Source organism: Ursus arctos, unplaced genomic scaffold, assembly GCF_023065955.2.
Source record: "Ursus arctos isolate Adak ecotype North America unplaced genomic scaffold, UrsArc2.0 scaffold_18, whole genome shotgun sequence".
Lineage (NCBI taxonomy): Eukaryota > Metazoa > Chordata > Mammalia > Carnivora > Ursidae > Ursus > Ursus arctos.
This window is the reverse complement of record NW_026622852.1, coordinates 48,066,170-48,088,941: the sequence shown is the minus strand read 5'-3', so window position 1 is coordinate 48,088,941 and position 22,772 is coordinate 48,066,170. Positions and strand designations below refer to the sequence as shown.

At 57.7% G+C, this 22,772-nt stretch overlaps 1 protein-coding gene across 12 annotated transcripts in view; it reads right to left on the bottom strand.

Moving 5' to 3' along the window:
* Window positions 1–606: 606 nt before the first annotated feature.
* DAB2IP (DAB2 interacting protein) overlaps window positions 607–22,772 on the bottom strand; it is a 186,262-nt gene continuing 164,096 nt past the window's right edge. For 10 of the 12 annotated variants that reach the window (XM_044389574.3, XM_044389571.3, XM_044389568.3 and 7 more), the window contains 10 exons: window positions 21,495–21,639; window positions 21,264–21,408; window positions 18,856–19,092; window positions 17,074–17,275; window positions 15,265–15,443; window positions 12,536–13,424; window positions 11,684–11,836; window positions 9,377–9,570; window positions 4,551–4,638; window positions 607–3,718 (listed from right to left, as the gene is read on the bottom strand). In XM_044389574.3, coding sequence (XP_044245509.2) covers window positions 3,551–3,718; window positions 4,551–4,638; window positions 9,377–9,570; window positions 11,684–11,836; window positions 12,536–13,424; window positions 15,265–15,443; window positions 17,074–17,275; window positions 18,856–19,092; window positions 21,264–21,408; window positions 21,495–21,639 — 2,400 coding nt within the window. In that variant the 3' untranslated portion in view covers window positions 607–3,550. The remainder of the gene's footprint in view (window positions 3,719–4,550; window positions 4,639–9,376; window positions 9,571–11,683; window positions 11,837–12,535; window positions 13,425–15,264; window positions 15,444–17,073; window positions 17,276–18,855; window positions 19,093–21,263; window positions 21,409–21,494; window positions 21,640–22,772) is intronic. The other 2 variants (XM_044389572.3, XM_044389570.3) reach the window with 2 other exon arrangements.

Sequence of the window (22,772 nt, the reverse complement as noted above, 5' to 3'; positions counted from 1 at the left end):
TCGACCCCCGGCTGCAAGGCCCCCGTGCATGGGAGCAGCCAAAGGGGTTGGGGAGCTGCTTTGTTCCAGAGGCCCTGGGGGGGGGGGCTTGCAAATGGGTCTGACTCGTGAGACCCCAGGAGTTGGGGTCTCCCAGGCATTTGAAGCTTGGTTTGGCCCCCTCAGCCTTGACCTGCTGGTGACAGAGACCGAACTCTCGCCCCTACCCTGGAGCCAGATTTTAGAGACTGGAAGGCATTTGACGCAGAGCCTGGCAGGAGATGGTGCCTGCTGCAGGAAGTGCGAGAGCCACACCATCCCCCCGGGGCTGGGGGACCCCAAGAGCTCCCTTTGGAGCTTATCTGATGGGAAGGGCCCTGAAGAAGGCCCTGCTCCACTCCCAAGGCCGAAGGACCCCACTCAGCCTGCTGGCGGAGGCAGTCCCAGGTCACTGGGTGAGCCGAGGCCACCACTCCCCCCATTCTAGGGGTATCCCCTGTCCACGACTGCCACCGGGGTGAACCCAGTCCTGCTGCCCCTTGGTAAAGGACAACATAGGCCCACAACTCAGGAGTCACCCCTGGAAAATCTCCCGAGACACAGCTGAATCGAGGCGAGTCAGGCTTAAAATAGCTAAATAAATCTTTAATATTTCTAATTGCAAATGTACAGAAATTGCACAGCCACACGTCTTAGAACACCGACAACTTTCTCTGTACATTATTACATGGTTAAAGTCGCAGCTGGAAGGAGGAGCTCCAGCCAAGACTCCAACGTTTGCATCTTTTTTTCACATACTTACAAAAGGGGGAGCAAGGAGGTGGTGTGGGGCTGGGGGCGGCTTTGGGGCCGAAGGTGTAGAAAAGAGGGGCTGTTTCCCTGGACAGCCTGCCTTCCGCAAACGGGCGGGTGGCAGAGAGAGAGGCGTACCCCGGGGCAGATGCTCTGTGAGGGGGGCGGTGTGTGGAGCTCTGGCCTTGGTTCCCCACCCCCCTTCTCTGGGCAGTTGGAAAAGTCTTCACTTATAGGAAGTTTGGCAGTTTCCTTCACCCTCAACATAAGTTAAGCAAAAAGTCAGGCCTCTCTGTGTTGACAGGGGAGCAGGAGAGCTGTCGCCAGCAGTCCGGGCCTGGGGCCCCGGGGACCTGGGACCTTATCTTCCCACAGCAGGGCCTGCCTTCCCTCCCTCCCTCCACCTCTGGCCCCCCGGCCAACTGGCCCAACACTGGGACGCAGGTCCTGTGTGGCCGGGACAGGAGGCCCTTTGTGGTCCAGTCAGGGCGCACGTCCCCAGCAGCCCGCCCAGGCCGCGTGCCGCACAGCCAGCAAGCACATCCCGCGGGTAGGGAAAGTCCCCAACACCCACTCCCCAAACCTCTTCCTCCTGCCCAATACTGTTCTCTAGAATAAAAAATAAAATACACACCATCGGAGAGCAGCGGTCCCGGGCAGCCCTCGGCAGCCCCAGGACTAAAGGACTATGTACAACCATTAGCTGAAATAGTTACATTACAGTCGAACACCAAGAACATTTACAAAAATTGTCAGACTTGCAATTCAGATAAAAATCTGTGAAGAGTCTGTACACTTTTACAGTTTTTGCACTAAGTAGATAAGGCTCTCGGCCGGAGAGCTCACAACCCACGCCAGGGGCCGCCAGCACCAGCCCTGCGCGGGTCTCCTGCACCCTGCCGTCCGGGCCGGGCCCGGGAACCTCCCCCATATTGCTAAGAGGCGCTCAGTCCGAGGTTGCTCTAGAGGCATCGAGGCATCGGTGGGAGAGGGGTGGGGGGAGGAGGGGAGGAGACCGAACCAGAGGACGTCATTGGGGCCGGGCCCTGCCTGTGAGGCCACGAGTGGGGGCAGGGCCACAGCCCCCATGGCCTTCCTTCCTGAGGTCTGTGACCCTCGGGGGCTGCCCTCTCCTCACCGGCCAATCTCCGGCCTCACTGAACTGCAGGCAGCATCTAGGAGCCCCTCCCCGGGAATGGGCCAGGATGGGGTGCTACGTGGTCTGGGCGACCCTTCCCGCACTCCCCGACCCGGTGGGCTCTGTGGTGACCTCGGCCCCCCGCAGCAGCAGGCCACCGGCCCCAGGGGCGGGAAGGGCTCAGTGCTCTTTCCGAGGGTCTCAGCTCCCCGAGACTGAGGCTGAGGCAGAGGGGGCGGCTCCTGCGAATCGCCCAGCCCCGGCTCCGTTGCCCTGGCTCCGCTGTGGGGCGAACGCCCAGCTCTCGCCGGAGATTACCCAGGGCTGGGGGTGGGAACAGGGAGGGACCGAGACAGACCCAAGCTCCTGCCCACCTGTCCCGCAAGGGGCGGGGAGCGCGGAGGGCTGAGAAGCCACAGAACAGCCTAGAGCTGGGGAAAACCGGCCCCAGCCGTGCCCCTCTCCTGTCTGCAGCGCCTGGGTCCTCGGCCGGGGCCCCGGGAAGGGTGAGGAGGAGGCCGGCCGCACACACGGGGCCTGGTGCAGGCCGCTGCTGTCTTGGAGAGGGAGCAAGTCTAACATCCTCCAGGGCCGCTATTTCCCATGCAGTGCGCACGCTCAATTTAAAAGGCCCCTGTGTTCCAGCAAGCGAGCAAGCGGGCTTTTGTTTCTAATGCATACTGTGAAAGGAAAAAAAATCACAGTTATCCACCTTCTCAGGGCCTGCTGGCATTAGACTTTCTTTTCACCATCCATCAGGGAGTATCAGCCATTCTCTCAGGGTGAGCACCAGCTGGCCCCTCCCTGCAGGGCCACCACCGCCTGGTGCGCTGGCCCAGGGGGAAGGGCGGGTACCAGGCACGGTGCCATCTGGGCCAACTCCGCCCAGATCTTTGGCTTTAGGGAGCCCCGGAGTGTCAGCCTGGGCCCAGGTGGCAAGTGAGGGAGGCTCTGGATCCTCCCCATGGAGATGAGGGCCCAGAAAAGCGAGCCAGGATCCTCACTGGGTCTATTTGGTAACACGAATCAGAAAGGGGGGGTGGGGAATCTGGGGACAGGTGCAGGAGGGAGTCCTCGGTTCCTCACAGCCAGGAAGGGTTCCCGGACAGGCCGCATGCAGTGGCAGGTGCTCAGGGTGGAGCCCTGCGGAGGACAGGAACTCCAACGGCTCCATCCTTCCCACCCTCTCCCTGCCTGCCAACCAGCCGATCAGCCCCTGGAACGGAGGGCCAAGTCCCCCAGGACAGGGGCCTGGGCCCCCACCTCTTCAATCCTCCACCTCTGCAGGGGCTCCCTCCCTAGGGAGGGCGTGGGGGGTACATGCACCTGGCCAGGTCAAGAAAGAAAGGTGACACACACCAAATTCAATAACCAACAGAGACATATTTTGGCAGCCCCCTGCTCCCCCCAGGCTGTCCCACCCCCCCGTGTGCAGTCTCTTTGGCCTGCACCGAACTCGCTTCTTGGGCCAGAAGAGAGGGGAGCGGGCCCCCGCTGCGTCAGTCTGTCGAGGCTCCCTCCGTGGCACCTCCTGGACCGCAGGTGGAGGGAAGGGGGGGGCCTGGGCCTCCCGCCCCCGCGCTGGGGCTCCCCGGGCTGAGGCCGGCCCCGGGCCACCACAGTCCTCCCTCCTTGGGCAGGTTAACAATGGCTGCTGTTTCGGAACTCGCCGTTCTCAGTGATCTGCAATTTGGTGGGGTTGGTGGGGGAGACGCCGTTACGGGCCTGCATGCTGTACCTCTCTTTCAGCTGCGTCAGGGCACTCATGAGGCGGGCGTTGGCGGCGTCCAGGGAGGCGATGCGCTTCTCCTGGGGGCAAAGAGGGCATTAGCTGGGACCAGAGTGGGGGCCGTACCAGGACAGGGTCTCCCCGGGACTGTGTGTGCCCATCAGGGGTGCTGGGAGGAGACGTGGGGAGGACCGGGAGTCCACGGCGTGTGAGGGACTGGAAAGGCGCTGAGGTTGTGGGGCCGCAGGCGGGCCGGGGAGGAGGCTGTGGGAACAGGTGGCCTCAACGCCATGGCCGAGACCTCCTCGAGCCTGCCTTCCTGGGTCTCTCACATCACTGCTTCTCCCCAAACAGCAGCCTAGTGCTGTCGGCCATCAGCCAGCCGCCTGAGCGCCAAGGGTACAAGGTGTGTGCTCTCGCTCGTGTGTGTGTGTGTGTGTGTAACGCAGAGGTCACAGCTCCTGGCTGGTCCATGCTGTTTATAATCTGAGCAAGGCCTGGACCTATTCCTGGGTGAGTGAGGGGAAAGGAATGCAAGGAAGGAGAATGAGGCCAGAGTCTCTTACGTGCCTCCTCTCTCAATGCAGCCGGGAAGCCACAGCATCTGCCCAGGCTGCTGTCACCCCTCCCCAAAGCTTCCACTCTTTGGTCAGTACCCTTGGTGAAAGATGGTACCCACCAAGGTGCCCGAGTAGGGAAGGAGTTGTCCCACCCTTTTTGTAGCCTGTCCTAGTGAGCTTATGGTCCACTGAGACCTCCAAGCCTGACTTCTCAGATCAGAGATCCTGGCCTCCTATTCCTCCTCAGCTTTTATAGTGGGGGTATGACTGAGGATTTAGAGATGTCAAAGTCACCCCCCTCCTTACCCCAGGTCCTTTAACACCTAGGGGTGACCAAAGGGCCAGAACCCACCTGGGCATCAATGATCTTCTGTTTGGAGTCTACAGCTGCTTGCATCTCAGCATGGTCCTTCTTCAGCTCCTCCTCCACTGACATCAACCTGTGACCAGACACAAGGACAGTCAAGCTGGCACTTGAGGAAGCAGCTGAGGAGGTGGGGTGGGGCGTGTGGGAAGAAGCCATCACACCTGCACAGAGGGCACATACTAGGAGAGCCCCTCCACCTGGGCTCCAACCACTGGCATGAGATCTGCTTCTTCCTTATACTTCGCCTGCTCCAGACTCTGTTCCCAAATCCCCCAGAAGCCCTTGGAGCTGCCCATTTCCTGATGTTCTTCCAGGAGCCAAGGTGGGTGGGAGTTAGATCTTCACCACCTCCCAGAACAAGGCAGGGGGTGTAACGTCAGAAGATCTGTGGCATGAGTGGGAGGGTGAAACCCCGAAGAGCTCTATGGCTTTCTCCACCCACTCGGCATTCACCAGGGCGATGCCATGATGCGCCCGGCACTGGACGTAGCGACATAAATAAGTAGAGATCTCCATCACTCAAAAAGTTACCAGGCAACGGGATCTAGACAGGCAGACAGTGGCCATACCCTGCATGGGAGGCCATGGGAACAGAGAACAGGAAGGTAGGTAACTGTCCTAGAAGGTGGGGTGGGCAAGGTCTGAAGATGCCGTCATGATTAAGGAAGACGGGAGGAACACCGTCGGCAGAAGCTCAGAGCTAAAGCATGTGTGTATCTGTCACCAGCTGCTCCTTCCCCGAAATCCCTCCTGGCCCTACCTCGCGGGTCCTTCATGCACCTGTCAATCACAGCAGCTCATACCCACCCTTCTGATGCTCTTCCATTAGTTTCTGGACCCCACACTCTCTGGGCTTGCCTCCTAGCTGGCAGGCCACCTCTCCGCAGAGGCCTGTCTTGCCTGCCCCCAGCATGTCAGGGCTCCAGGGGGTCTGTCCCAGCCTGTTGTTCTTGTTTTCCACACTCTTCTCAGGCAAGCTCGCCTGCTCCCAAGGCTTCATGCCCATCACTGCACAACTTCTCCAGGCCAGCAGGGCAGTCCCCTAACCCCTGGGTGGGTACTGAGCCCCTGACACTGAAGGTGCATGGGGAGGTCAACGGTGCTATGGCAAGTACCCACAGGGCCCTTGTGAGAATTCAATGGGATCAGCAGTCAGAGGGCACTGGTCAGGAGGAAGGGGGGAGGGGCCACGCCAAGGGGGGGTTCCTTGTCACAGGAAGATCAGACATTGAGTAAAGCCTGTAAGAAGTGGAGAGGGAGGACCAGGGAGCAGAGGGGCATTGGATGGTGTCGATCCAAAAGGAAATCACACTAGGGGAGAGAGACTTGTGCTTCCGGTTGGTGGGAAAACAGAGACCAGATTTACCTTCCTGCCATCAAACAATGACAATAAGAAACTAGAAAACCAAATGAAATACATGAAAAAATGGTTTCCTGACACTGAACAACAGGCAGTGTGTCCTAAGAAAAGGGAACACACAAGCTGAGACCTGCTCACTGCCTGGAGTGTCCAGGCCAAACCGAAGAAGGGCAGTAACGTCACGGAGTTGAGGAGACCCAGGGAAGCAGTGCCCGAGGAGAGGAAGACACAGAGAGAACTCCACGTATCTCCTGAAAGTTCCCTTTGAGTCTTTGGCTGGGGACGGGTCTGCAGGCCTGTGAGAACACACCAGGCTGGGGCAGGAACCACTGAAACATGAAAACAAAACAACTCCAGGCAGAGCTTATACCCTACCTGGCAGAGTGGAAAGACATACTAACACAGAGACATAAAGCAGAATCCCCAGAAAGAAATTGCCTCGGCAGTGGAGCCAGATTAGGCTGGATTAAAGGCTGTTCAGACTCACCCCAACCAAGCTTAAACGTAAGCCTCTGAAGAATCAAACTCATTCCAAATAACCTCACTGTGTCCCAGAACAAAGCCTCAAAAATATTTAAAAGAACACAAAACATCCCGCACCTACATAAAAGTCACAATGTCTGGCATCCAACCAAAAATCACCAAACATAAGAGAAGTAGAAAAACAGAACTGATAACCAGGAAGAAAATTAAAAAAACAAAAACAAACAAAAAACCCTCAGAAACGTCACAGATGACAGAATCAGTAGACACTTTTGAAGCAACTATTGTAAACATATGCCACATGTTTGAGAAAACAGAAGAAAGCATAAGCATGATGAGAAGAAAAATGGACAGAATTTAATCCAAGCTGAAAGTCTGAAGGTGAAAAATATAATATCTGAAATGAAATGAAAAAAGTACTAGGTAGGATTAATAGCAGATTAGACACTGAAGAAGAAATGATTATTCATCTTGCAGACATAGGAACAGAAATTATCCAAGATACAACAGGAAAAAAAAAAAAAGTAAAAGAAGGACACAACAGAGCGTCAGTGCAATGTGGGACACTATGAAGCAGCCTACCGTATGTGTGATGGGATTCTCGGAAGAGAGACTGGGGAGGCAGGACGGCATACCTACAGATCCAAGAGCTCAAACCTGAGAAACTTGAAGAAAACCACGCCAAGGATCATCATAATCAAATTATTGGCAATCAGTGATTACAAAAAAAATCTTAAACACAGTCAGAGAATAAAGATAGTTTAAGTACAAAGGAACAAAAGTAATGACAGAATCCCTACTATTACAGCCTGACAGTGAGGGCCCAAGTGGGCCCACTGCCTGTTTCTGTCAATAGCCACACCACACACATAGTTCCGCTAAAACAGCAGAGTTGAACACTTAAAAGAGGCCAAATGCCCTGCAAAGCCTAAAGTATTTAATATCTGTCCCTTTAGGGGAAGCTTCCAACTCTTAACCTAAAGTGACAACAGAGATACAGCTAATAAGCCAATAAAAGAGATAAAGTGCAATCATAAAAATGCTCAGTCCAAAAGAGTACAGGAAAAAAGGGAACAGATGGTACGAATAGAAAACAGCAGCAAGATAAGAGATTTAAACATAATTATATTGATAACTACATTAAATGTAAATGGCCTAAACACTCCAGTTAAAAGGCAGAAACTGCCAGATTAGATAAAAAGCAAGAACTGACAACAAGGTGTCTATAAAAGAAACTCATTTATATAGAAAGACACAGATAGGTTAAAAGTGTAAGGATAGGAAAGGACCTACCTGGCTAATACTAATCAAAATAAAGTTGGGACACCTGTAATCAACATCAAACAAAGTAGATTTCAGAGCAAAGAATATTATGCGGGATAAAGAAGGTGATTTGATAATAATAAAGAGGTTAGTTCATCACCAGCACGTAACAATCCTAGATGCGGATGCATAGTTTCAGTGTACATAAAGCAAAAACAAGAGAAAAGAGAAATACAGAAATCCATAATTATGATTAAAAATGTCAATATCCTTTTCTTAGTAACTGATAGAACTACTGTAAACAAGTAGACAAAAAAACTAATAATATAGAAGGATTCAAACAATGCTATCAACCAAATTGACAACTAACATTTCCATTAGGGAGGAAATACAGAGGGATGGGTTAGTAGAAATAAATGTGTTAGGAAAGCCACTGAACTCAGAGACCACGCACCCTTCAGAGAAGAGATACGAAGAGGCGGTGGTTAGTTTGAGAAGCATTTCCATCCTTGGAACCACACAAAGTGAGCCGAGAACAGAGCTGGCGGTCAAGTGAGCAGTGGATTTCCAGTCACCCCAGTTATAGGCCCTCTACTCACACTAACCATTTTACAACGATCAAACCCACAGGGAAGCGAAGCAAACAATAATTAGGACAGAGAAACAGCCAGCCTAAAGAGGAAGAACCTGGAAAGGGTTTCTGTAGTGGACGAAGCATGAGGCCAGGTGGGGAAACTTCCTGGCTATGGCACACCTGCTGGACCTGTCCGAATGACAGACTCTTGTACCGTGCATACAAGCAAGCTGTAAAACCCATACTGTCTCCTCTTCTCCCTGGTATTATTGTCACAAAGAGGTGAGCTTCAGGAACGGGACACCACGGGAGGGCCGGGATGCTACACCTTCACCGTACGCCCTGCCTACAGACGTGCAGGAGGCCGGACCCACGCTGCCCGTGGGTGGAGACAGAGACAGAGAACGAGAGAGACACACACCACAGCATGTGACATCCAAGCCAACAACAGAGATGAGAGTCAGCAACAAGGCTCATGGTCCCCTGGAAATCTCTCCTGGATAACCCACAGGCACCTTAAAACTCAACAGATCCCAAACTAGCATGGCTGGGACACCTAAACTCCCGAAGATCCCCATTGCAGCAACTGGTACCAAGACACCCAGATGCTCTTGGTAGAAATCTGGGGGTTATTCTGCCTCCTTCTCCTTCACCCACTGAATGTAACTGACACTTATCCCTCCTTTTCCTGCCCTGAACTGGGTCCTCATTATGTCTCCGGGCACCTCCAATCCTAGCTCCCCTGACCGTGCTTACCAAGCGAAGAGGACTCCTTACAGGGGTCACAGGCCCTGTGTGAGCTGGCCTTGGTTGACCTCGCTTCTGTCTGGCCCAACTGTGCATTCTACCATCAATGCACTACACGAGGGCTCCCCACGCTCCAGGCTGCCTCCCAGCTCTGGGCCTGTGCCACTATGTCTCCACTGCTGGGGACACTGTCCTCCTTCCTCCTGCCACTCTTGGCTCCTCCTGCAGCTGCTCAGTCCTTCCTTAGATCAGGAGGGCAGTGCACAGGGCTGCCCACTGTGTGTGTGTGTGTGTGTGTGTGTGTGTGTGTGTGTGTGTGTGTGAGAGAGAGAGAGGGGGGGGGGGGGACCAGCACTGCCCAGAGCAGGAAAAGGCTGCCCTCACCTGCTGATGATGCCCTTCATCTGGATGTCCTTGTCTTCCTGCTGCCGCCGCAGCCGCTCCTCACCCTCCTCCAGCCGTGCCTGGTACTCCAGCACCAGCTTCTGTGTTGTCTCCTCCTGGCACTTGAACAGGGTCTCGTACTCCTCCAGCTTCTTGGTAGAGATTCGCAACTTGTCCTGCAGCACCGCCAGGTCCTGCCAGGAGGGCAGCGTGCCACGGGCACAGCACCCAGGACAGAGAGCACAGCCTGGTGAGCCTGGGCAGGAGCACAGCGTGGGAGGGAACCCAGCTCGGAATGTACCAGGTTCTTCACCACCTCAGCCCACTACACACAGTGAGGAGACGCCCTCAGAGGCCACCCAGAAGGGCCAGGGTGAGACTCCAAGCCTGTCCCCATCCGGGGCTCTCTCCCCTCCAACCTCCCACCCCTGCAGCCTGACCTTACAGCTATGAAAGAGTGAAGACTCAAACACAAATCTCAGAAGTAAGGGTTTAACCAGGGCACTGAGTTTTTATAATAAACAAATGCTAAAAACACTCTTGGATATATTAAGATCTGATAGCGCCCTGAGAGACAGGGACTCTATAGGACAGGAAACTGAGGCCCAGGAGGCAAGGTGACCCAGTCCCATGGAGAGTAACTGACCAGTGGGGTGAGATCCTAGCCTCCACTTGACCCTAAAGCAAGGCTGGTGTGGGGAAGTGAGGGGGAGAGAGAGGTTAAAGGTAAGGTGGGGCTGACGCTAGAATCAAGAGTTTGGGGGCCAGGGTGCTGTGACAATATGGGATTGGGGAGGCAGGAAGAGCCTCTCTCCTGGAGTCCTAGGCAATGGAGGCCTAATTCAGTTCAGCAAATGACTCCCCAAAGGTTAGGAGGCAGCAAATCCAGAGACTGGTGAGAGGTCCAGCCCCAGCCCCAAGCTAAGCTCCTAAAGCAAAGCTGGGCCCACAGGAGAGCCTGGTTCCAGGAGAGATGCCTGTGGCCCATCCCAAGTCGTGCTCAGCTAGCCAGAGAGGGGTAGAGAGGCTCCCTGCTGACAGAGGCAGCACCAGGTCTCCATGGAGCTCGAGAGAACAAGGCCTCCCCCGGATTTGCCTGTGAGGGTTAGTAGCAGAGAAGACGAGAGCAGCAGTAGCTCATTCAGCCATGGAACAGCAAAGAAAGAGGGCACTCCAGCTGCAGCCTGACCCTGCAGTCATTCGGATGGTCCTCGCAAGTTATGAATGGGACTCGGGGTCTCCAAGAAGTGCAGAGCTGGCCCGACCTGCTGCCCAACCAAACTCTGGCTCTTGGAGCACTGTGCGCCATGTCCCCTTGTCCCCTTCACATAATTATGGTGAAAGCAGGTGGATGCAGTGGACTAAGGGGATGGTGGAGGGTGGCGGAATGCAGCATGGGCATGAACCTCACCCCAGGCCAGGAGGAGGGAGAGCTGCCACCCTGACCTCCGTGCCCTTGCCTGAGAGGCTGCTAAAGGCTTTCCTAAGGCCGAGGCGAGGGCATCTAGGCGAGAGGAAGAAGTGGCTGCCATTCTGAGGCGGCCTTGCACTGGGTCCTGCATCCTGGGCTCTGGCCCATAGGAGGACACGAGAACCAGCCATGGATCCAGGGTAGTTGCCGTAACAACAGGGAGAATCTGGGAGGACAGAAGCCCCCCACTGCCCCACTAAATGCTAGATGTGCGTGGTGGGTGGAATCTGGATATCTTAGAACCATTTTCCCCCCAAGGGCAAGAAAACTTCTGAGTATCAGTCGGACCCTTCACCTGGCTCTTTCTCTCTCACGTCCTGGTGGACACAGGAACTGGGCAAGAGCCAGGCTCCGGACAGGCACAAACCCAGAGTGGAGCGCCTGGCTGGGGGCAGCCCTCCCAGCTGTCTCGGGGACCCACACCTCTCTGCCTCCTCATGCACAAAGCTCCCCTTGACGGTCTCCATGTGCCTCTTTGGCACCCCCAGACCTCAAGTTCTGGCCTCGCAGCAGCTCAGTGGCCCGGTCACTCAGGGAAGGGGCCTCCCAGAGCTCTGAGGACCAGGTACCAGGAGTCTGGGTTCAGTACGATTTCCAGGTGAGTCTCATGCACAGTGTCTATAGGAACTCTCAGCTCTAAGCTAAATCCCTCTTGCTGCTCCTCTTACAGAGTCCACTGGCTGATGTCCTCATGGGGGACCAGGGGTGGAGAGGGGACCAGCCATACGCGGGGAACAAGCAGCATCCCTCATCCAGGCCTCGAGGGGAGAAAATGTTGCCAGCGGCCACTGGCAGGCAGCCCCGCCCTGCCCCAAACTGCCAGGGTCCGGCTTTACCTTTTCTGCTTGGCTGAGCTCCTCCTTACTCCTTAGCCTATCCCTGTGGGGGGGGTCTGGGCCCAGGCCCTCGTCTTCTAACAACTGCGCGTTCATGGTCAAGAGCCAAGCGGCCGTGCGGTCCAGGGCATTGGGGCTCACAGGTGAAGGGCCCTATAATGAAACACAGCTGTGAGGGGCTGAAGGGAGGCAAGGGGGTGGTACCAGGTGAGTCACAGGGACAAGTGGCTCAGGGACATGGCAAGGGCAGGGGACCTCCAGATGGCCAGGTGGCTACTGATACAGTCCCAACTCAGGAATTCCCACTCCCGGATGGCAGCCTGGGCGGAGTCAAGAGCCCAGGTGGCCTGACTGCCCCTCTCTGCCAGCCAGGTGAGAGCAAGTAAGCTTGGCCAGGCAGGCAGGCATTCAACCCAGAGCACATCCGTCCCAGATACTGTGTGCGGCCCCAGGGTGACATGAAAGCCCTGGAGGCCAGCTCAGAGCAGGAAGGTGGGAGTGCTGGGGGTCTGGTCGACTTCTACCCTGGGTGGGGCTTTAACAGGCCTGGAACTGGAGATGGATGGACCCCGCCCTCTTTCTCCCTGCCCCAGCTGCCCCTTGGGGAACTGGCAGAGAGACCCTAAGGCCACACTGTCCCTGGTTCAAAGGATTCAGGCAGGGGCCAGTGGGCCTGGGGGGGGGGGCGGTGATGTGTGGCAGGCTGGTGGGATGGGGCCAAGTGTGGCCTTTTTCAGCATGGGATGGCAGCTTAGGACAGGTGAAATGACCAGGAGGAGCAGCACGACATGGGTGGGGTATGATGGCCCAGCGGCCCGAGAGCGTGGGCTGCCCTCGGACAGAAGCACTGACCTGCTTGTGCACCGCACGAGGCTTCAGCTCCGGGCTGTCACCCTTGGACGAGGACGAGGGCTGCCGAAGCCGGGCTCCGGGGCCAGCCCAATCAGGCGAGGCCGACGCCAGGGTTCCACTTGAGGGCCGCGGGTACTGCAGGGTGCTCAGCAGGGTGGGTGGCGTCCGGCCACGAGGCGCAGGAGGAGGCGGTGGGGGTGGTGGCGGTGGCTGGTCGATCCTCCGCTGGGGGCCGGCACTGTTCTGCCGCGGCACCGTGGGCTGCCCGCCCTTCTCAGTCAGTGACATCTGCCGCCGCGCCAGCTCCCCGGGCCGCCGCGCCAGCTCCTCCGCGGCGCTGCTGAAACTCCCCAGCTTGGCGGCAGCTGCCAGCTCCTCACTGTTGCTGTGGGAGCTCAAGGAGCTGTGGCCCTCGGAGCCTGAGTCGCCAAGGCCACGAGGTGAAAGTGGCAGGCCAGCCGCCATCTGGTACACGGGGTTCTGGAAGGAGAGCGGCGCCAACAGCTGGGGCCGGCCGGGGGTGCCCTCGGAGGTGCCCGGCGTGGTCGGCGTCTGGCCTGCCCGCCGCACCGTGGCCAGCCCTGCCAGGCTCGCCGGGGCCGCCCGCGCTGGCCACCCGGCCACCAGCTGAGACGCTGGCGCCTGCCCGTCGGCGGTGAGGGCGTCGGGGCCCGCCGGGGAGCCCGCCTCCCCATCCAGCGTGCGGGCATCTTGGAGGTCCACCATAGACAGGCTCTTGCCACCATTGGCCATCTGAAGATCAGGCTCGTTGGCTTCCGAGTAACTCGAGCTGCGGGCAGGTGAGGGCTGGACCCCGGAGGACCTTGTGACAAAAAACAAGTCCTTGTTTTCGGGGGTTGGAGACGGTAACCGGGTGAAATCTATCAGACTGCAGGGAGACAAGCACACACAGGGAAAGAAGGGGAAGAGAAGAGCTGTGAATGCGGCCAAGGCGGGTCCAAACCGAGAGCCCCGCCAACCTGCCAGGGCCTGGCAGCCTGAGCCTGAGCTGGGGCTGCGCGGGAGGGGGAAGGCAGGGCAGAGGAGAGGAGGTGCGTGGGATGCAGAAGTGGGCGGGGTTTGGGACCACTGGCCCAGCTGCAGCACCAAACCACAGCCCCGGCAGAGGCCCCTGGCAGAAGCCACCACAGGGACCGAGCGGCCGGGACAGCTGCTCCTGCCCAGCACCTCCCTTCTAGGGCCGGTGCTGCTAGTTTCAGGCCAGGCTGCCCGCACGCCTGTTCCTGGCTCAGCTGCACCTTGGGACACTGGGTGCTGCGGCCTGGAGTGTTCTGGAAAATTCCCCTTAGCTAAACCCAAACCCACAACGCAGGGGCTCTGTTATCCAAGGGTCCGACTTCAAAGCCACAGGGGCTCCCGCAGCCTCTTCCCTCTTGTTCCTCACCAGACTGACAACCGGAGTGGGGACCTAGAAGCCTCCCCCCTCCCCAGCCTCCTGCTGCCACCTTTGTCTGACTGGCAGGCGGGGGCTGCTGTTCCTGGCGAAAACAAGGGATCAGAGGAGGATCCAAGGGTGTGACTCAGGCAGGGAGGGTCTGCACCTGCACAGGCAGGCCGCACCCTCCCCCAGTCTTCCAGCCTCTCCCTGGCCCCTCCCAGAAGCTGGCTCCTTAGAAAGCACAATGTGGTGGGTCAGGTGGGCTCTGGAGGGAAGGTTGTGGGGGTTGGGGGTAAACAGGGCTCTGAGCAGGTGGGGGTTCAACAGGGGGAGCTGGAGCTGGCTTAGCCTGGGATGGAGAGGATGCCTGGCTACCTCTTCACCAAGATGTGTCTTCCACCTGAACTGCTTTGCTTCTCTTGGCAGGTTATGTGAAAGGACCCCCAATACTCAGAGGGAGCTGGGAAGTGGTATCTAGGCCTCTGCATCTCCGGCCTCCTCCAGGGCCTTCAGTCCTGTGTACCACATACCTAGGTTCTTGATCTCAATGCCCTTGCCTGCGTACAAGCCTGCTGCCGCTACCACCTCAGAACAAGACTCAACTCCCGACTCAGCGGCTCCAGCATCCTTACCAGCTGGCCCAAAACGGCCCCTGGGAGGGCGTGTATGACCGGGGCAGAAATGGTTCACTATAGACCCATGTCAGTCAAAGGAATATTCTCATTTTGACATTAACAATCGAGAACATTCTGCCTCCCTGTCCACCATGTGCTTTATTTACAGGTAACTGTGCCTTGGGGCTGAGGGCTCTGACTGTGGTCTGGACCTCAATCCCTCTCCTGGTTTCTGGAGCTCCCAGACTCAGAGCCTTGTAGTCAGTCAGTCACCCAGGCTCCTACTGAAAACACACATGCTTTAGTGCTACTTCTGGAGATTCTGATTCAGACACAGGAAATGTCGGGAAAGACCCAAGGTAACACACACCCGGGTAATCTAGAAGTGTATGGGACCAAATGGTTCTTCAACAGAGCACATTTCTCCTAGCCTTTGTTTGTGCTAGTTCCTCTACGTAGAAGACCTTTTCCACCAATGGAAATGTTACTTTTCCTAAAAAGCCCCAAACTCTGGCACCCCCTCCTCCAAGAAGCCTTTCCTGATTTTTCCCAAATAGAGGTTCACGCCTACAGCCTACATAACACAATTCAAGTCTCATCTAGTTTATTTTATGAACATTTGTGTAGACATCCTCCTCCCCAAATGAGGCTGCAGACAGGCTGTACCTTGCCTGCACGGGCACCCCATAACACCCGGTACGCCTAGCAGGTCTTACCCAGAAAGATCGTTCTCTATCACCATCTTCTGCAGCCCGGCCGAGATGCTGCTACTGCCCGAGCCAGGAGTGGAGGCCAAGTCATTGGTCCCTGGCAGCTGCCCACTGCCTGGGGTGCTCAGTGCTGTGTGGACATCCCTCAGGATTCGAGGCAGGGGCCCCAGTTTGGATACAATGCTCTGCAAATACACATCAAGAGGCAGGTGTGATCCGTGGGGGCCACTTGGGAAGGCCAAGTGCTCTGCAGCTGCTGTGGTTCAAAATCGCCGAGGATCCCCTTGGAAAGGCAGGCCCTGCCCTCCCCCACCTGTCAGATCCAACAAGTCTGGGAAGCTGCTGGGAAGGCCAGGAATCTGCATTTTTCCCAAGCCTCACAGTTATTTCTGGGAGTGGGGGAGGGGCACAAGGCCCAAAAGGAGAAATGGTGACCTAGCCCAAGCCTTCCACCCGAGTTTGTCCTATCCCCGTGCCCCAGAGAGGGGGGCCCAGGTGGAACCCCAGAATTTGCCACCACGACACCTCTTATCTGAGAGGCTTCTGGGATGGCCCTCTGCTTATGCACTGGCTTCCATGACTTTGTGCAGAAAGAAGTGTGAAAACTCAGGTAGTCAACAGAGCACAGACTTGAGAGGCAAACAGCTCGATTTCAAATCCTTGCCGCACCGGCCTCGGCTGTGACGGCGGCTGCCACCTCCCGTGCTTCCGCCTGCTCGTGCGGATGTAGAGGTCGGAGGCCGGCACAGGGACTCAGCAGGCAGTGGCCATTAAGAGCGACCGGTGCTGGCAGCAGTGAAGCGACCCCTCTGCTGCCTCTCGCAGCCAAAGGGCAGTGGATATCCACAAGCAGAAGGGAGCGCAGCAGCAAAGCGCTGGGACTAACCCGAGCGTCCAGCGACAGTGCAGCGGCCCGTGCACTCTTATGCCGGACAGCGTGCGGCCGTCAGAAAGCTCGCGGCGGTGGTGCAGTATGACTGACAACAGAGTGAGAAAGAAATGCACACTGCAGGCCCACCAAAGTTCTCACTTTACCATGAACAAAAGAGGCAAAGAACTCTGTGTCTGCATGTGCACTTCACATTTGAGCAGAAGTATCCAGAAAGCTGCACACCGGAGTGCCCTGAGTGGTCACCTCTAGGGAATGGGACAGGAGCAGGGAGGCCTCCCAGGCCCGTTTAGGCAGTAACTACTTTTGTAAGGTGGTCTCTTGAGGCCCTGGAAAGCAACAGATATTCTGGAAGCGGATCCTGGCAGGACTGGTCCTTGCTGCCAAAAACCTATTCACGGTGTGGGCTGGGGCTACAGGAGCGACAGTGGAACCCAGGTCACAGAGGGTGCATGACAGGTGGCTGCAGCACAGTCAGAGGTGGCTAGGGGAAGAAGATTTTCAACTGATGGTCACGGGCAATTCTGGAAAGGTCTGCACCTTCCTGCAGAGTCTACATTTTTCACATCAGTGGCCTTAAAACCTAAAGCAAGGACATTTTTGGAGAAGCAGCTAAAGATGATCCCATTTCTCACAGGTACGGAGCACAGCTTCATGCACAAATCCGTCCACTCAATGCTGAGTGTGCAAAGGCACAGCCAAAACCCCAGTGGGCAGAGGGGGCTCCCGTGGCAGGTGCTGGCAAATGAATGGGACTCTCCCCAAGGAAATAGGGCACAGGGATCCCCAGTGTATGCTGATAGGGCCTGGGTTGGAACTTTGGGCTCCAGCACCCGGGTGGGCGACACTTTTACCCCCACACTTAGTCTGGGGGAGCACCCTCCAGCCCAGCCCCTGACCCCCTGCAGCCCCACGGGGCCAGGCACCTGCTCCAGCTGGCTGACAGCCTCCCAGAGCAGCGAGTGCAGACTAGAGAGCTCACGGCCCAGATCGATGTAGCCCTCGAAGCCGGCCGTGTTGGAGATGGTCTCGGGGTTGGAGATCTCCAACAGGAAACGCTGCATGTTGGTCCACTCGTGCTCCAGGAACTGGTTCATGAATGACATGTACTCCTCCTTGCTCCCAAACCTGGACAGAAAGCAGACAGAGTAAGTGCCCGGGGCCCCAGCCAGGAGCCCCCCTCCTCTGAGGCACCCTGCCCCCTCAACTCCCACCCCTCCTCGCCCACGGCGGTTGCCTCTCACACCACTCACTTCCCCAGCCAACCAACCTATTCTGACTCAGGGCCCTCGTTCCTGGCTAAGCCCAGAGACCCTTTTTCGAGACCTTTTGTCACAGGACCTGGAATGCTCTGTGGCCCTCACTCTGCATTCACTGCTGGTCAATCACCTTCCTCTCTTCCTCTAAGTTTCAAAGGCTTGGTGCACAGATGCCTTTCAATGCGTTTGGCAGGTGTCTCTGCTGAGCTTTCAGATATGTACATCCATGGGCACCTCGCCTGTACTTGGCCTGGCCAAGTCTGGCATCAGCTGTGTCGCCCCAGACCCATGCCCCACCACCAGGCTTCCTAAGTGGGGATACCACTGTCCCCCCGAGAGCTGAGCCAGAAACCTGGTGGTGTCTAGCTTCTCCGTCTCTCACCAGTGAGACTGCTGACTTTATCTTCCAATAACCTCCAACCCCACAGCCACTGCCTCCTGTATCATCCCCAACACTTCCACTGTAGTTTCTTTTGTGGGAAGGAACCATGGCTACGCTCTCGGCCCTGTCTCTCAGCTGCCCGCTGTGCTCCCTCCAATCCCCGTGCCCCATGCTTTCAGGCTGACCAGAACAGATGAGAGCCAGCTTCCCTCTTGCTTCAAGCCCTCCGGTGGCTCCCCCGGCCCCACCTGTACTTCAAGTCCCCGCTGAGCGCGTGATGAGTCAGGAATGCCAGGGGGCCTCACCCGGCCAGCACACGGCCCTTCTGGGGTCTGCCCCACCTCTATTCCTCTCTCCTTGTCCTGACACACGGCAGGGGGCACATCTCCCAGGACGACCAACCTGGGGCCCTCTTAAAAGGCCTGCACATCTCTCTCATTGCTCTGCTGCTTATCCCACATCTCTCTCCCTGCGGAAGTGTGGGACCGGGAGGCTGGGGCCAGATGTGACTCAGAGCCCAGCACAGAGAGTCCTGCAGCAGGGCTCCGTCCACACTCTGAATGAGCCCTTCCGTTTCCACCCACTCGCTCCAAGGTACAGCTGAGAACACTGAAGTGCTTTATGAGCAAAGATATCCTTCATGGCATAAAACAAGGACAGTCTGAAACAACCTAGGAGCCCAACCACGCGGGACGGGCTAAGGAAATATGGGCCATTCTCCCTTGAAGGCATATTAGTCATTCATTGCAAAATGAGGCTTATGAATGTTAAGTACACGGGATAATCCTTATGATAAAATGTTAATTCGAAAAAGCAGAAGGAAAAAATATCTCCTCTTCTCACCTTTGAAAATGAAGGAAACATACCCAAATGCCATGTACTTTTTGTAGGGGGAGGATGAGGTGTGGAGATCTTATTTTGAACAATGGGGAAGGGAAGAACTGAGGATCACAGGGCCAGAAGCAGGGACTGTGTGCAGCCCAACTCCAGGGCAGAAAGACCCCCCGCCCGTCCCCGCGGCTCCAGCCAGGGCCCGCACTCTGCCCTGAGGGGGGCCCGGCACTCACTTGGCGAAGTTGGCCAGGTTCTGGGTGACCTTGGCGATGAGGGTGAGGGTGCGGGCGGTGCGGTCGTCAGGGTACTCCTGCAGCAGGTTGAAGAGCGAGGGTGACATGATGGCCGGGCAGAGGAAGCGCAGAAACAGGGAGGCACTGATGAGCCGCTCGCTGATGTCGGGCCGGCCGCGGCTGCTGCACTCCTGCCGCCACGAGGCAAACACCTCTTTCAGCTCCCGGGGGAAGACACTGCGGGGACAGAGGAAGGGGGGCTGGTCATTGGGCAGGGGGCCTGAGCAGGAGGGTGCAGAGCAGGGACCCGGTTCTGGGCCTGATAGCGGGTGAGCTGGGCTGTAGGAGAGCTAGCCAGCATGGGGGGGGGGGTGGTGCACGACGCCGCGAGGGCAAAGGGAAGGCTTGGTGGGAAGGAGCAGGGACAGCCGAGCTCCAGGCAGGGCAGTGGGCTCTCCACAAAGGGGCCGAAAGGGGAGGGGCACAGGCACAGAGAGGCCAGGTCTCTGTCCTGACCAGAACCAATGGCAACAGCCGGCCTGCCCCGGGGCTTCACCCTCTGCCTCCCAACACCGGGTACGAGGCTCTAGGGGAGAATGAAGAGAACACAACGATCCCTGCTCTCTGGACACCATCACTGGCTGCTGAGACTCACTCCCTCCACTTGAATCATGTTCAGAAATTAGACAGCTTCAGCAGAGCTCAGAATGATCAAGACGGGAAGAGCCTAATCACAGGATGAGAACATAGCTCTCCACTTGCTCGGTGGGAAAGGAAATGGAGGGACTGACCCCCCCCCAGCGGGGTCCAATGGGAATGGGCAGGGTTCCCAGCACCCAGCTGGGTGCTCTCTCTGCTGGGCATCCGCAGCCTGCCATAGTCAGGCCCCACTGGCTAATCTTGAAGTGCTTTCCCTATGTTTTCACCCTGAAAAGACATGCCCCCCACCCTGGGGTAGACCAGGCCCCCCCACTCCATGGACTCTATGCCTGGCTCTATCACTAGCTCAGGGTGCTCTGAGCAGGTGCCTGGCCCTCCCTGACCTTCAGTTCCCTCACCCTTACAGTGATAACAGGGCCTGCCCTGACAAGTTCACACGGCCATCTCAAGGCCATAGGAAGCCTTGATCAACTCACAAGGCTTTTGCCCAACAAACCCAGCACCTGCCCCGCAGGCCCTCTGCAGCGAATGTGGCTGAACCAACAAGAGCATGCTAGAGAGACAGTGACGGGGGTGCGGGGGAAGGACCTTGAGCCCTGGCCCTCGAAACGCCTGACCCAAGACCAGGCAGGCGGCAGCTGTGGACGGCCCTGTCCAGAACAGAAAGGTGCTTCTGGGCCTCTGACAAATACCAGAAAGAGGAAGTGGAAAATTGTTCATGGATATGTTTTCCTATGTCCCACACCCAGTCTGCCCTGGGAACGGGGGACAGAGGGTGAAAGCACAGCCCAGCCCAAGGGTGGGAGGTAAGTTCCCAAAGAGTTCAGGGCTATGCCTCCAGCCCCAGGCCCAGGGGTCATTTCTGGCCCAGCCCGGGGGGCCAGGCTGACCCTAGGTGAGTACCCGGCGCAGCCCAGGGGCAGGGGGACGTGGTAGGAGGACATCCGTTCTACTGGCTCTGGCTATTCCGTCTGCTCCCTACCCAAGGCTATCTCTCACCTGGCAGGCCTATCTCAGCCTGTCTTTCGGGAGCAGTAAGCCACTCCCAGGCCCTCCTAGGTCCAGTCCTGAGCTGGTGGGTCCATCTGTCCCCAGGGTGTTCCAAGTATATGCAGGAAACAGCTTTGGACACAGGCATAATCCCACCCTGACGGGATCAGGGCTGTGACAGGGGTGCCCAGGAGGGGTGAGACCATGAAAGGGGGGCCACCGAAGGGAGGCAGGCATAAGGCCTTAGAGCAGGGAGAGAGGCAGCATGTGGAGGTGGGGTCGTGGGGTGAGGCAGGCCCTGCCAAAGAAAGGAGTCAGGTATGGTGCGGGGGACAGTTGAGGGGTGGGGCAGCACCCCTGTGGGCAGCTGAGAGGTCTTGCGTGAAGCCATCCACCGGCCCCAGGAGGGTGCCTACAGGGCCTTGTCCGCCTCGCTCCCTCGTGCTGCAGCTCCAGCACCGACGACAGTGGCCAGCACACGGATGGGGCCGCTAAGAAACCTGCAGATGCGCGGCCACGTCCGGATTGCCACACCGCAGATCCCGACGCCCCTTTACATCGGAGAGCCCACAGAGGACCAGGACGGGGGCCCGCGGGGCAGGGGGTTCCGATCCCAGAGCCACCCTTTGGAAGCGATGTGAGGCTGCAGCTGGGCCACCGGCGCCCTTGTTAAAGCCGCGCTGCGCCGTGCCGTGTAGCAGTCAGGGACGACGGAGCCCAGGGGCTGCGGCGCGGGGCAGGGCACGGGCGGCACTGACCAGTAAGAGTTGATGATCTTGCAGAAAGCCAGCTCGCAGCACATCTTGAGGTTGCCCTGGTGCTCAGGGAGGTCGGCGGCCGAGCACTTGCTTGGATCTACTTCGCAGTTCTCATCCGACTCATACAGCGCTTTGATGAACTCACCTGGGGCCAGGAGGGCACGGAGCGGGTGTGAGGCCTGGCGGGCGCGGGCCACCCCCTGCCCGCCCGCTAACCTGCACTCTCCCTACCTAGCGCATCCTGCAGGTACTTCTGGCCCACCAGCTTGAGGTACTCCTCGATGGCCTTAGTGGCCAGCGTGTTCTCCCGGAAGATAAGGTGCTCGTTGTCCCCGCAGCGGTCCACCTCTGACATCATCAGGTCCGTCAGGAAGTCCTGGGAAGGCGAGAGGTGAGAAGAGCGGATGTGAGCAGGCCCAGAAGGCAGGACCCTAGGATCTCAGCCAGAAGCACCCGCTTTTTGAGCCTGCTCCGCTGCCATGCTGCTGGAGCCCACCCTTGGGGGCTGCTGGGGGGGAGCACGGGCGGCCTACGGAGGGTAGACACCCAGAGGCGGTGACGTGAGAGCTGGGTCCCGGGACTGGGGAGGCAAGCCTGGGCAACAGCATGCCGCGTGGAGCCATGAGCCAGCTGCACCGCGGTCAGACCTGCCAGACTCAAACCCTGTTCAGCCCGGGCCAGGAGACCAGAGCAGAACTCCTTTCCTATCGCCAACAGCGCTAAAGAGGGCAGATAGGCCACCCTCCCTCCATCATATAAGCAGCTGCCACCATCCACCCACCCGTGACTCTGACGGGGTCTCCCATACCAGACAGCTTTGTTCTGCACCGCCCCACAGAGGAAAGCGGTCCAGATGCCCTGGAAGGCAGTGGGCCAGGGCTCCGATGGCGAGAACACAGTCCTCGGCTTGGGTGGTAAGGCGGCCCCCTCACTGCTGTGGGTCCCAGACTTCTGGAAGGCAGCTGTGAAGCTGATGAGTCTATGGGTCCCCTACACAGGGTCATGGGAAGACCCTGGGAGCAGCCTGAGCCCACGTCCTCCCTCCTGACTGCAAAGATGTGGTACGGGGAACCTGCCTCCCTCGGGAGCCCCTACCTCCTCATGCCCTCAGCCAACCCTGTGACCTGGGGGAGGGGAAGACAGGGAATCGGAGACCCCGGGGAGGGTGATGGAGGTGGCAAGGTGGCCAGCATGGGCCAGGGTTGCAGGTGCTCTGGAAATCCCTCACTCCGATATGTACAACTTTAGGCCATTTGAAATCACAAGTGGCCCTTGAAATACAGAACTGAGTTCTAGGTGCAGGAAACCTACTGGCCAAAGGAGGAACGGTAGGGGCCGCAGGGAGAGAGGGGAGCGGCCAATGCCTCTCTGGGTACCACACAACCTGAGGACCCTTCCTGCCCTGCCCATGACCTGTAGGGCCCCCTTCTCTGAACAAACAGAAGCGGAGGCAAGTACTGCATGGGGCCCTGCAGCTCTACTGGGCTCCTGCTCACGGTCACAGGTCTT